This window comes from Macrobrachium nipponense, chromosome 4 (genome assembly GCF_015104395.2).
Source record: "Macrobrachium nipponense isolate FS-2020 chromosome 4, ASM1510439v2, whole genome shotgun sequence".
Classification (NCBI taxonomy): Eukaryota; Metazoa; Arthropoda; class Malacostraca; order Decapoda; family Palaemonidae; genus Macrobrachium; species Macrobrachium nipponense.
The window spans coordinates 22077698-22090300 of NC_061100.1; the positions used below are offsets into that span (position 1 = coordinate 22077698).

A 12603-nucleotide genomic window follows, 5' to 3' on the forward strand; every position below is an offset into this window, starting at 1 on the left:
GCTATATAATAAGATTTTTTGTTTTAATGTCTTGAAGAAGGGAGAGACAGAAACAGAAAATTCTCAAGCAACAATCTAACTACGCTGACATTTCTTGTTTGCTTGTTCTATAATTTCATTAAAAGAATATTTACAGTATAGTGAAGATAAAGAACATAAATGGCAGAGCGTTCTAATAGACTAAAGTTTTGTGAAGTTAAAATTCTTCATATTGAACCAGCTTAAAAAAATTTTCATGATTATACAATGAAAATAATTTAGTGGAGATAAATCGTTTGTTATGTCTTCAATTTCGAAAATAAGCGGGTAATTTTATTTACAAACCTTAAACAAAAAATCCGTTAAATGAGAGAGAGAGAGAGAGAGAGAGAGAGAGAGAGAGAGAGAGAGAGAGAGAGAGAGAGCTGTAAATAATTGAAATTAATAAGAACCATTGTTTCCGCCTTCAGCGTCACCATCTGCATGCGTATCTCCCCCCCCCCCCCCCCCTCCTCTCTCTGTCTGTCTGTCTGTCTGTCTGTCTTTTTCCAGTGATTGAAATAATCTAAATGTATCCTACCAGTTTTTGATATCAGAATTTTACTCCTCTCTCTCTCTCTCTCTCTCTCTCTCTCTCTCTCTCTCTCTCTCTCTCTCTCAACAATGCTGTGTCCAATTCACCGATGCCGCGTAATCTGAGAAACGAATCGATGGCGTTTTTATGTCCACGTTTATGATGCGACTGAACACACCCCCCACTAAAAGGAGGGTCCATCCATTCTCTCTCTCTCTCTCTCTCTCTCTCATACAAGGAAGTAGTTTTTATTTTACACATATAAGATAAAGACTAAACGTGTAAACTTTTGAAAGAAGTTCCTTAAACATTATTCAAAATAATCATATCTGTCTCTCTGAGAGGAGAGAGAGAGAGAGAGGAGAGAGAGAGAGAGAGAGAGAGAGAGAGAGCCTATTAGGAGTAAAATTATGTTATTAAAAACTTATAGGAGATATACAGATTACTTAAATCACTGGCAAAAGACAGAGAGAGAGAGAGAGAGAGAGAGAGAGAGAGAGAGAGAGAGACTCTGTTTATTTGTGGAGTGAGACAAATGTTTAGAAGTGGCCTCACCCAGTGTCAAGGAGGCAGTGGCATTTATTTGTCTGAGTTCCAAGGAAATGTGTTTGTTTATCCTTGTTTTGGGCAGATGTATTGCTGTCACGTGACCGAGATTTCTTCTGTTTACAGCCGATCTCTCTCTCTCTCTCTCTCTCTCGGATCTCTTCTCTCTTCCCCATCTCCTCTCTCCTCGAGAAGGTACTTTAAAGATTTCAATTTGAAACAATTCCCTTAACGTTTTTAACCATATAAAGTTTCTAAAAAACCTCTCTCTCTCTTTCTTTCCTCTCTCTCTTTCAGGATTAAAAATGGTCGTTGTGTTGAATGTTAGCTTTAATTTAAGGAAAAGGGCTGCTTAAGGATGCATTCATTATCACTTCTTTTGTTTTATTTATTATTATTATTATTATTATTATTATTATTATTATATCATCTCATCATCACGTATACCCTTCCTTTCTTTACAGGACGTGGAGTCTAGCAGACCTCTGCTATGCTCCAAGCTTTCCCGAACTCGAGCACCCTATCATTGATCAGGTGAGTTGACAGTGTTATTAAAACCCTCGGTTTACGATTCCTAGTGAATAGTATTTGTAGTAATAATAAAACTCTTCATTCAATCTCTTTCTGTCCTTAAGATATGACCCATTCATAATTTTGTTGCATTTTTCAATGTAATGACCTCAATTCGGCCTCCCCCCACCCACTCCCCATTCATGTGATATAATGAGAGATTTTGACAATTATTATTTCTTCCTAGGATTATTATTATTATTATTATTATTATTATTATTATTATTATTATTATTATTATTATTATTATTCCTTGGCAGATCTTGGCGAAACTCACCCCGTGTACGATCATCACCCCCCTAGACTGCTTCTGGGAGGGCTCAAAGCTTCTTGGGCCCGAAACACCTGTCACCATACCGTGAGTTTTTACTTGTATACTCTTTTTCCGTCTCTCCTTTCGTCGTTTATTCGTGTGTGTGCTTCCATCCATTCATTTGCTTCTTTAAGGAAGAGAAGTTTTCGTATTTGTGTATGGTTTATATTCGTGCGTATTGCTTTCAAGATGGATTGTATATGCTTGGTTATTATTGTTATTTGCTGAGGTTTTGAGGTTGTCTACATAAACACATACATGCAGATACACATACCTACATTATGTGTGATATATATATATATTATATATATATAATATATATATATATATATATAATATATATGTATGTATGTACACACACACACACATACACACACACATTATATATATATATATATATATATATATATATATATATATATATATATATATAGAGGTGAGTGAAACTAGCACTTTGAACAAGTACTTTCGTAATTTATTTCTACATTCTCCAGAGTGAACTTGAGGGACTGTAGACATAAGGATTATTCTCAAGCAATTACGTATTCCTCCGTGCTACATTGGATATATATATAATTATATATATATATATATATATATATATATATATATATAATATATATTATATATATTATACTATATATATAATCCTATGTCCATATTTTCCCAGTGATCAGTAGCACAACAGAAGGAAGTGCTCGAAATATATGGTTGCAACAGTTCAAATAAAGTGTTTTATGGGTCTTTCATCTTCATATGCATGTATGTGTGTATATATATATGAATGTATGTATGTATGTATGTATGTATACGCACTTCCGAGTACTGCGAGTTGAGAGAGAAAGACGCACCGCCCCCTTCCTCCCCCAGCAGCAGCATCATCAGCATCCCTACGACGTCGACGACGAGGACATCCCGAGGAGCTGACTGAGAGGAACCAGATAAATCTTCTTGGCAAACGCCGCTGACACTAAATGATGCCCCGAACAATTAGAATTCATTTACCTCCTCGAGTGCCCCGACTTTACGGCTGCCATTAATAATTATTTATGCCCATTGACGTCTGAAGCTGTAATAATAAAGACCCGAGCGTTTACGAGTTTCGGAGAGAGAGAGGAGAGAGAGAGAGAGAGAGAGAGAAGAGAGGAGAGAGATTGGTAATCAAAATATATGGTTTTTGTCGTGTACACAAGTTTTTATATAGGTACACGTGATAGAGAGAGAGAGAGAGAGAGAGGAGAGAGAGAGAGAGAGAGAGAGAGAGAGAGAGAGAGAGAGAGATTGGTAATCAAAATATATGGTTTTGTCGTGTACACAAGTTTTTATATAGGTACACGTGTGAGAGAGAGAGAGAGAGAGAGAGAGAGAGAGAGAGAGAGAGAGAGAGAGAGAGAAAAGTAGTTGTATATATTTAAAAAAAAATGTTTGTACTTAAAATCTTGCAATTCATAATATATCAATAATATTATATCCTACAAAGTCAATGTTGTTGTGCCTGTCTTAATATAACTTTCACGAGATTTACCACTGCAATTATTATTATTATTATTATTATTATTATTATTATTATTATTATACTTAATTACCATTATTATCAAGTCACCAGGATTAAGAGGGCGTGAACGACTGGTTTCGTCCCACTCAAATGTAGAAGTTCCTTCGGTGTGGGCTGTTTATCGCAGCCGGTATCTTCAGGAGGTGAACGACTTGCTTGGCATACGAATGTCTCTCTCTTCTCTCTCTCATTCTTTCCTCTCTCCAACCTCTCTCTCCTCTCCTCTCTGTTGCTCTCTCTCTCTCTCTCTCTCTCTTTCTTTCCTTTATCTGTACGCACTCATGTTTCCCCGTAACGTCCCTTAAGTGGCTTACATACTCCTCATATCTTAAAAATGTTTTAATTATTTTCTTGGCAATGAGTTGTCCAACGTTGTCCAAATCATAGGGAAAATATCAGAGACCGACGAAAGCTTTTTTTATTTTTATTTTTTCTGCAAGTACTATTTTGGGCAGTGTTTCATTACGCAAATTTGCTGTTTTACTCTTTCATATATCCTGGGGTTGCGGGCTTGGTGTCAGACTCCCCCCCCGCCCATCCCCCTCCCCCTTTCAAATTAGATACTAAATCGCTTCCAGTATTTAATGAATTAGACAGGAAATTAATTCCAGAATCTAATGAATTAGGTAGGAAATTCATTCCAGCATTTATTAAATTAGACAGGAAATAATTTCTAACATATACTGAATTAGACATGAAATGGGTTCTTGATATTTATTGAATTAAGATAGTAGATTGCCTCTAGTATTTATTGAATCAGACAGAAAAATGATTTCGGTGTATACTGAATTAGACAGTAAATCGTTTCCAGCATTGACTGAATTAGACACGAATTCGATTGCATTGTATATTGAATTTAGACAGAAATTCGCTTCTACCACGTACTAACTTAGACACGAAATTTAATCATAAATATCCAGTTGAATTACACAAATAGTTTCCAGCCAGCGACTGGTACCGCATGTATAACGTCAAGCACTGCTAACAAAGTAACTTGTTATCTTAGGATAATCTGGCACTACAGGTATCAAGGTTTAATTAACAGGTTCTGGCAACGAGGTGATACAGTACTGGAACCTGTGTGATACAGGTATCGGTAACCAAAGTGACTAAGCACAAGTAACAAGGCGAGTATAGTGCGTTCACCGTTACAGCTCAAGGGGCTATTAATTACACGTAACAATGGGTTATTAATTACACGTAACAAGGTAACGAACTCCCGTAACAAGATGACTGGACTCTACTAATGACGTTTGATATAGTGACGAGAAAGAGACGAACGGCACCGTGAATTACGGTGATTAGGAGGGACAAGTAATAACGCGATTCGACACGGTAGCATCCTCCAGTACAGGTTAACTGGGTTACACGTATTGACGGCGAAGTGATTACCTACAGGAAATGGCGTCGTGATGACAGGTACCGGTAACAAGAGGGATTACGTATACTGATTACGTACCGGGGACGAGGTTACTTATTTTGGGGGAAAACTGGGTGATCACAGACCGGTACTGGAAGTTATAGGAAGTCCTCGCGTGGTTACGAAGGAAGAGGGAGTCGATCCTACGAACGAAGAGGTAAGAAGGAATGAATCTTATGAAGGAGGACGAAGGATTCGATCCTACGAAGAAATAGATCCTATGAAGGAAAGAATGGCTTCTACGAAGGAGAAAGAAGGAACGGTGGATCCTACGAAGGAAGAAGGAATAGATCCTACGAAGGAAGAAAAACAGATCCTACGAAGGAAGAAGAACAGATCCTACGAAGGAAGAAGGAATAGATCCTACGAAGGAAGGAGTAGATCCTACGAACCTACGAAGGAAGAAGAAGAGATCCTATGAAGGAAGAAGGAATAGATCCAACGAAAGAACAAGAATAGATCCTACGAAGGAAGAAGGAATAGATCCTACGAACCTACGAAGGAAGAAGGAATAGATCCTATGAGGGAAGAAGAATAGATCCTACAAAGGAAGAAGGAATAGATTTTACGAAGGAAGAAGGAATAGATCCTACGAAGGAAGAAGGAATAGATCCTACGAAGGAAGAAGAATATATCCTATGAAGGAAAAAGGAATAGATCCTACGAAGGAAAAAGGAATAGATCCTACGAAGGAAGAAGGAATAGTTCCTTACCTCTGGAATAACCCAGAGGCCAGGAGGTCCGGAGGAAGACGACGCTGCGGTGGGCGTAGGAGAGAGAGAGAGAGAGAGAGAGAGAGAGAGAAGAGAGATGGGCATCCTGTGGGTTACGTCTCCTTTACCACATCGCGGCCAGCCAGGATTGAGACATCAAGTCGGGCCCACCCACAAAGATCGCCTCCCAGGATCCCTACCAGCCCAAATGCCGGGATAACCCCCCCCCCCCCCCCCCCCCCCCCCCCCCCCCCCCCCCCACCGGTCCCCAAACGGGTACCACGCGTTCCTTCCCAGGGCTGTACCTGGAACCAGCCTGTGGAGAGAGAAAAAGCCCGTGTGTGTGTGAGTGAGCGTGTGTGTGTTCCAGGGGAGGAAGGACCTCCCTCCCTCCCCCCCCCCCCCAGGACAATGGAGTACATAGGACCCGAGGTAGGGGCACCATCGCCACCACTCTACCTCCATCCTCATAGGTCCTACCATAAGAGAAGGACCTCCAGAAAGGTCCTATATCCTTCGTTCCTATATACATACATATATATATATATATATATATATATATATATATATATATATATATATACATACAACTCGACCGACTCTATAGCCCCCCCCCCCCCCCCACACACCCCCATCCATGCTGTCCCTCTTTTTGTTTCATAGGCAGCCATTTTTTGTATTTTTAACCCCAAACGATTCTTCATTTGTATGTTCAACTGGCATCGCAAAATGACGGGTCAGCGATGGAACATTGTAGAGTAGTAATTGTGGCGAATGTATGACGTAATAGGATCTTGCATACAAGCAACTGGAGCATCATTGTCTTGATGATAATACAGTATTGGCTGAGAAGATCCTACTATTATTAATACCATTACTACTGTTACTAAAGTGATCAATTCATTAAAGAAATTGATTGTTTGGAAAACCTTTACGTAATGAACTTACGTCACTGACGATGCATTCAAAACAAAAATTAATCTTTCTTTGAAGGTCAGAAGTGATTACTCCCTTTGTTAGTTCATAAAAGTGATCAATGGCTCTTGTTAAATTCAGAAGTGATTAACCACTCTTGTTAAGTTCAGAAAAGTGATTAACTACTCTTGTTAGAGCCATACAATTGATTATTCACGCTTGTTAAGTTCATAAAAGAGATCAATGACTCTTGTTAACTCCAGACAAGTGATTGGTCATCTTGTTAGAGCCATACAAGTGATTATTTACTCTTGTTAAGTTCATAAAAGTGATCTGTGGCTCTTGTTAACTTCAGACAAGTAAATTCAGACAAGTGATTAATCACTCTTGTTAAATTCAGACAAGTGCTTGATCACTCTTGTGAAAATCAGACAAGTAATTAATCACTCTTGTTAACTTCAGACAAGTGCTTAGTCACTCTTGTGAAAATCAGACAAGTGATTAATCACTCTTATTAAATTCAGACAAGTGAGTAGTCACTCTTGTGAAAATCAGACTAGTGATTAATCACTCATGTTAGATACTAAACAGATGAACAGGGTTGCTTTACTCAGAACAGGTTATTCTGTCTTGCTAGGTTCAGTTGAAAAAATTAATCAGTGGTTTCAGGCTCAAAACTGATTAGAGAATCAAAACAAAAATCGATAATTGATTGTAGTTTCAAAACACAATGATTGTAGGTTCAAAAAACAAAGATCAGTCATTGATTGTAGGTTCAAAACACAAACCAGTCATTGATTGTAGGTTCAAAACACAATGACTGTAGGTTCAAAACACAGATCAGTCATTGATTGTAGGTTCAAAACACAATGATTGTAGGTTCAAAACAAGGATCAGTCATTGATTTCAGATTCAACGCAAAGATTAATCACAGGCTTGGGGTTCAAAACAAAGATTAATCAGCAGGTTTTAGGTTCGAAGCAAAGATTAATCATTGATACTGGATTCAAAACAAAGATTAATCATTGATCATTAGATAACAAACAACGATTAATCAGCTGCTTTGAGGTTCAAAACGAAGATTAACTCGTACGTCGGTTTCATAACGGTTTAATCAGTGTCAGGCTAAACAAAACTATTAATCCGTGACATCAAAAGTGTTCAAAATGGAGATTAATCACTACTGTTTTGTTCAAACAAATATCAATCGCCGGCGGAATTGTTTTGAACTTTGCATTTGCAAATAAATCTTGAGTCATCAAGAGAAATATATAGTCTGTGACTCCATTAGAAAATCAAATGCGAATCTTAGTAATAAATGAATCTCGTGAATCACCAGATAGCATCAACGAATTTCGAATTCGTGAATCACGCTTAGTCGGTAAATCAGAATTATCGGCTAATAGACGAATGTCAGGAATCAATGCTTCCTGAGAAACGAATCTCAAGATTCACTGCTTCCTGTGGAATGAATCTCAGGAATCGATGCTTCCTGAGAAACGAATTTCAGGAATCATCACCGATTCACACAACTCCAGTCTAGCAAATCACTTTTTTTTTTGTCAAACCCAAAAACGAAAAACAGAAAAAAAAACATATTTAATAGGAAATAATTTTTTTTTAAAATACAGTAAAAAAAATCCTATTGTATATCCTGGGTTGAGGACCAGAAACGACGAGGAGAAAGGACTTCAGGAATGGATCTCCGTAGGATTTCGAGTGTGTGTGTGTGTGTGTGTGTGTGTGTGTGTCCTTTTGGCGAAGAGAAGGATCTGAGAGAGAGGATCCTTTTTGCCCGTTTGTGGAATTGAAGGCCTCAGGAACGATGGCTGGATCGGAACAATGGAATTTTTTGGTGTATTTTTTTTTTTCTTGTCTTTTCACTGGAGTTGGGAGTGTTTTCGTTGAGTCGTAGGAAACGAGAGAGAGAGAGAGAGAGCGTATGTGTGTGTATATATATATATATATATATATATATATATATATATATATATATGTGTGTGTGTGTGTGTGTGTGTGTGTGTGTGAGAGAGAGAGAGAGAGAGAGAGAGAGAGAGAGAGAGAGAGACCCCAACCTGGCTGAGAAAGAAAAGCCCTTACAGTGAAATCCATTTCTCCCTCTAATTAAATGTAAAAGAAAAAAATAAATATTAAATTTTATCATTTTAAAAACAGCCGGTAACTCGCGAGTCGTCGTTAAAACGACACTTCGACTCTGTAAGCGACACTTGAACGACCTCTAAGCCAATGTGTCGCTTCCTGTCGAAAAATGGGCGGAAGAAATATTAGCGAGTGAGTGAACAGATGTTAAAGTTGCCCTTCTTATAATATTACTCATAATAATTACCTCGCCTGGATAGGTGTTAAATAAACCTATGTATTATATTACTTGGTTTCATTACTTTATTTCACGAATATGTGCTCGCGGATCTTATTATTATAATTATATATAATTTGTATTCGTCTCTGCTCTCTTGACTTTCAATTGATTCACTCACAAATGAACGTATCATGTTTGTTATGTTGACTCGCCAAATTAAAGACCTATAAAAAACGGTCAGTAAACTCGAGGTAGCAAAACAGATAATGATTAGCTAAAGAGACAATTAAGCAAGAGAGAAGAGAGAGAGAGAGAGAGAGAGAGAGAGAGAGAGACTCCCGCTCCGCTGTATGAGCGTTGGGAGGTAGAAGGTGGAGGAATAGGGAAGGGGGTAAGGAGGAGGAGGAGGAGGAGGAGGAAGAGGAAGCAGAAAAAAAGGCGGAATTATCGTACATCGGGTTGCACGGCCGAGGCAGTGATGAAGACATCAAGCGAACTGGCCCACCCACCTCGACCAAGTCTTAATTCTGCGTAATTATTCGTTTGGTAATGTTGGGATCACTGGTGCGAGAGAGAGAGAGAGAGAGAGAGAGAGAGAGAGATGCCGGCTGGACTCACATGATAATGATGGTGTATGCCTTTAACTTTAGATACACACATATACAGTCATACTACACACACGCACACTCAGATCTGGAGAAGCTAAATGCTCTGTACTGTGCCGTAAAGATCTTCCTGGGTATACGTTACGTAGACGACCAATATTTTTATAAACCGGCCTCTTCAAGTGAAGGGTTTCCAATATAATCCTTTGGGTGTTCATGGATTCTTTTTCCTTCTTCGTTTTTATCTTCGTTTTGACGTCCTTCGTTTCTCTATCTATCTCCCTTGCCTTTTATAAGACCGGCTCCACGCGGTAGTGGTAGGCATCCGTATCGGTCTAGGTCTTAATTCTTCTAACCGTTCAAGTCTCGAATTGAAAGAAGGACGACTTGCTTCGCTCTCAATTTAGGAGCTTTCAAAATCCTGGAAAAGAAAAACTCCCAGGCTTGAATATTTACTTGCATAAATAGCCGCAGGATGAATTGTCATTACGGTTGATAGACCTAACCTAACTCAACCTCATGGTTAGGCCTACTTGCTTTGTATTATAGTTTGAAACTAACATATTAATTGGTTGTTCGAGAGAACTGATTCGTTACTTCAGAGGTGTTCCATGTGGTTGTACTTTATTTCTCTAAAGTTATTGAACTTAGAAAGCATTTACTTTTGCGTTACTGACCTTAAAAGCATGTCAAAGTTACATAATTAACTCCTAGTGTTCTAGGCTATGAAACAATAATTAATTATTCCTTTCTTAATAATCAAATACAATCTGTATTTCCTGCTAAGACAGCGCCGTTTTCATTTAATTTTGTTATATATTTTGAAAACGAATGAGAGAGAGAGAGAGAGAGAAGAGAGAGAGAGAGAGAGAGAGAGAGAGAGAGAGCAAGCAGTGCACCAACCTCATTGAATTTTTCGGGCGTCCAGGACACGGGTAATTGTTTCTCGAGGTTAATGGGCATGGTCGTGGCATGTCAAAGAAGGTCACGATTGTCATGGGAATCGTGTACGACGTCATGCAGAGCTTCGGTGCCCTAGATCTCTCCTCTCCATCTTCGATCTCCTCTCTCTCTTCTTGATCGTCCTCTCTCTTCGTCGAGACCTCGGCCTAGCGAGTAGTACTACAGACTCTAAAGCGAGAAATATTTTCTTATATTGTTTTGTTCGTGTGACCATTTTCGTATTTGAATCTAACGCTTTACCGAGCGCTTTCCGCACAACTTATGAGACACCTCGTCCTTCGGTACGTGCATGTTGCAAGTGCAGCTGGTGGGACGAGTAAAGCAGCGGTTTTAACCCGCAAACGAACAAAGAGGAACCACGGAGTCAAGTAATAGGCCCACCTCTGCTGTTGCTGCTGCTCTCCTAAGGAATGCCGTGATGATGGTTCCGAGTGGCTGGTATCCCTCAAGGGGTGAGTCTTGGGCCTCTACCATTAAGGTAGTTCTCTCTCTCTCTCTCTCTCTCTCTCTCTCTCTCTCTCTCTCTCTCAGGCTCCTGAGGGTATCTGTAGATTTTAGACTTACCGAAATAAGGTTATCATGGAACTGCTATGTTAGGGGAAATAATTACACATAATATACAAAGAGGTAATATAGTACAGCTTTTATTCTCAGAGAGAGAGAGAGAGAGAGAGAGAGAGAGAGAGAGAGAGAGAGAGAGATTACTGCTGATGCACGCCCTCCAGCCCCCACGGACAGAACTTCGTCAGATCAAGAGACGATTAAATTCTTCGCATTTAGCACCTCTTTACCACTCCGCTCACACCTTCTTGAGAGAGAGAGAGAGAGAGAGTTCTTTATATACCTTCAGTCCGTATTTCAGAGATGATGGAGGCTTTAGTCTGTTTTTTCCTCTCTCTCTCTCTCTCTCTCTCTCTCTCTCTCTCTCTCTCTCTCTCTCTTGTGAGATGACAAAGGGAGTTAGTTTCTTTTTCTGACCAAGTCCTCAGGGATTTCCAGCCATATCAGAAATGACAAATATTCATTTATTTATTTAATTATATATATAGACACATATAAATTTATATATATTTTAGTTTCATGAAGTACCGATGAATACTGTCCTGATATTTACAACGCTGACAAAGGGTTTTTATTTAATGCCTTTTTTTCACTTTGTCGCAATCAGCATCTTATAATATTGGCCGTTTTCATTTATATCGGCTTTGATAAAGGCAATATATAATATATATATATATATATATATATATATATATATATATATATATATATATATATATATATATATATATTATTTCCTTCCTAATCAAGATTCTCGAATTTCCACAATCTTGAGAATAATAGAACTTTCTTTCTTTCTTTCTTTCTTCGTCAGAATAAGAGCAGGATAGATTAGAACCAGTCGCTACGCAGAGTGAGAGGAAGAGAAAGTATCTGTAATGTCAATGGAATGGGTTGATAAAAAAGAAAAAGAACTAGGTCTGTATGGGGGATTTGGAAGGAGTGGGTATTCCTGCCCTGGAATGGTGTGTTGGAGTGTCTCGGACTCGAGAGAGGAGAGAGAAGAGAGAAGAGAGAGAGAGAGAGAGAGAGAGAGAGAGGGGGGGGGGGGGAGAGGGGGGGGGTGAAATGGAGAGGGTGTTGGCATTCGTTTGAAATATTTTACAACTTGTTTCTCAAGAACGAACATTGTACTGTGTGGTCCTCTCTCTCTCTCTCTCTCTGAAGAAACAGAATCGTAAGCGGAAATGGGTCCCAGCCCAGAGAATTGCTTGCCAAATATGCCCATTTCCCGAGGGTATGTTTTATGTGCTATTCCTCTCTCTCTCTCTCTCTCTCTCTCTCTCCTCTCTCTCTCTCTCTCTCTGACACTGGCTTGGTCAAAAGGAGACAATTGATGTTTATAGTATAATTCCTTTTTATGTCTTGTAAACAATGATGAAACTTCGTCCACAAAAACTCATACGCCATAGCACAGAACTGAATTTAAGAAAAAATTGCTTCTTAAATATCAAATAAATGCAGGTAATTCATTCAGGTAATTTTGTATAAGAGTTGTCTCAGAATATTGGTATAAAATTGACAAGTTATCTCTAAATTTCTGTGAATAATTTTTAAGTTCTTCCAAAA

At 38.8% G+C, this 12603-nt stretch overlaps 1 protein-coding gene across 1 annotated transcript in view; it reads left to right on the forward strand.

Annotated features, from left to right (window-relative positions):
* The window catches only part of LOC135210768 (protein patched-like), a gene marked incomplete in the record, with an annotated part of 76973 nt that overhangs the window by 43367 nt on the left and 21003 nt on the right, over window positions 1-12603 (forward strand). Inside the window, 2 exon segments of the mRNA XM_064243618.1 lie at window positions 1564-1633; window positions 1930-2027. Of these exon segments, the coding sequence (XP_064099688.1) occupies window positions 1564-1633; window positions 1930-2027 (168 nt within the window).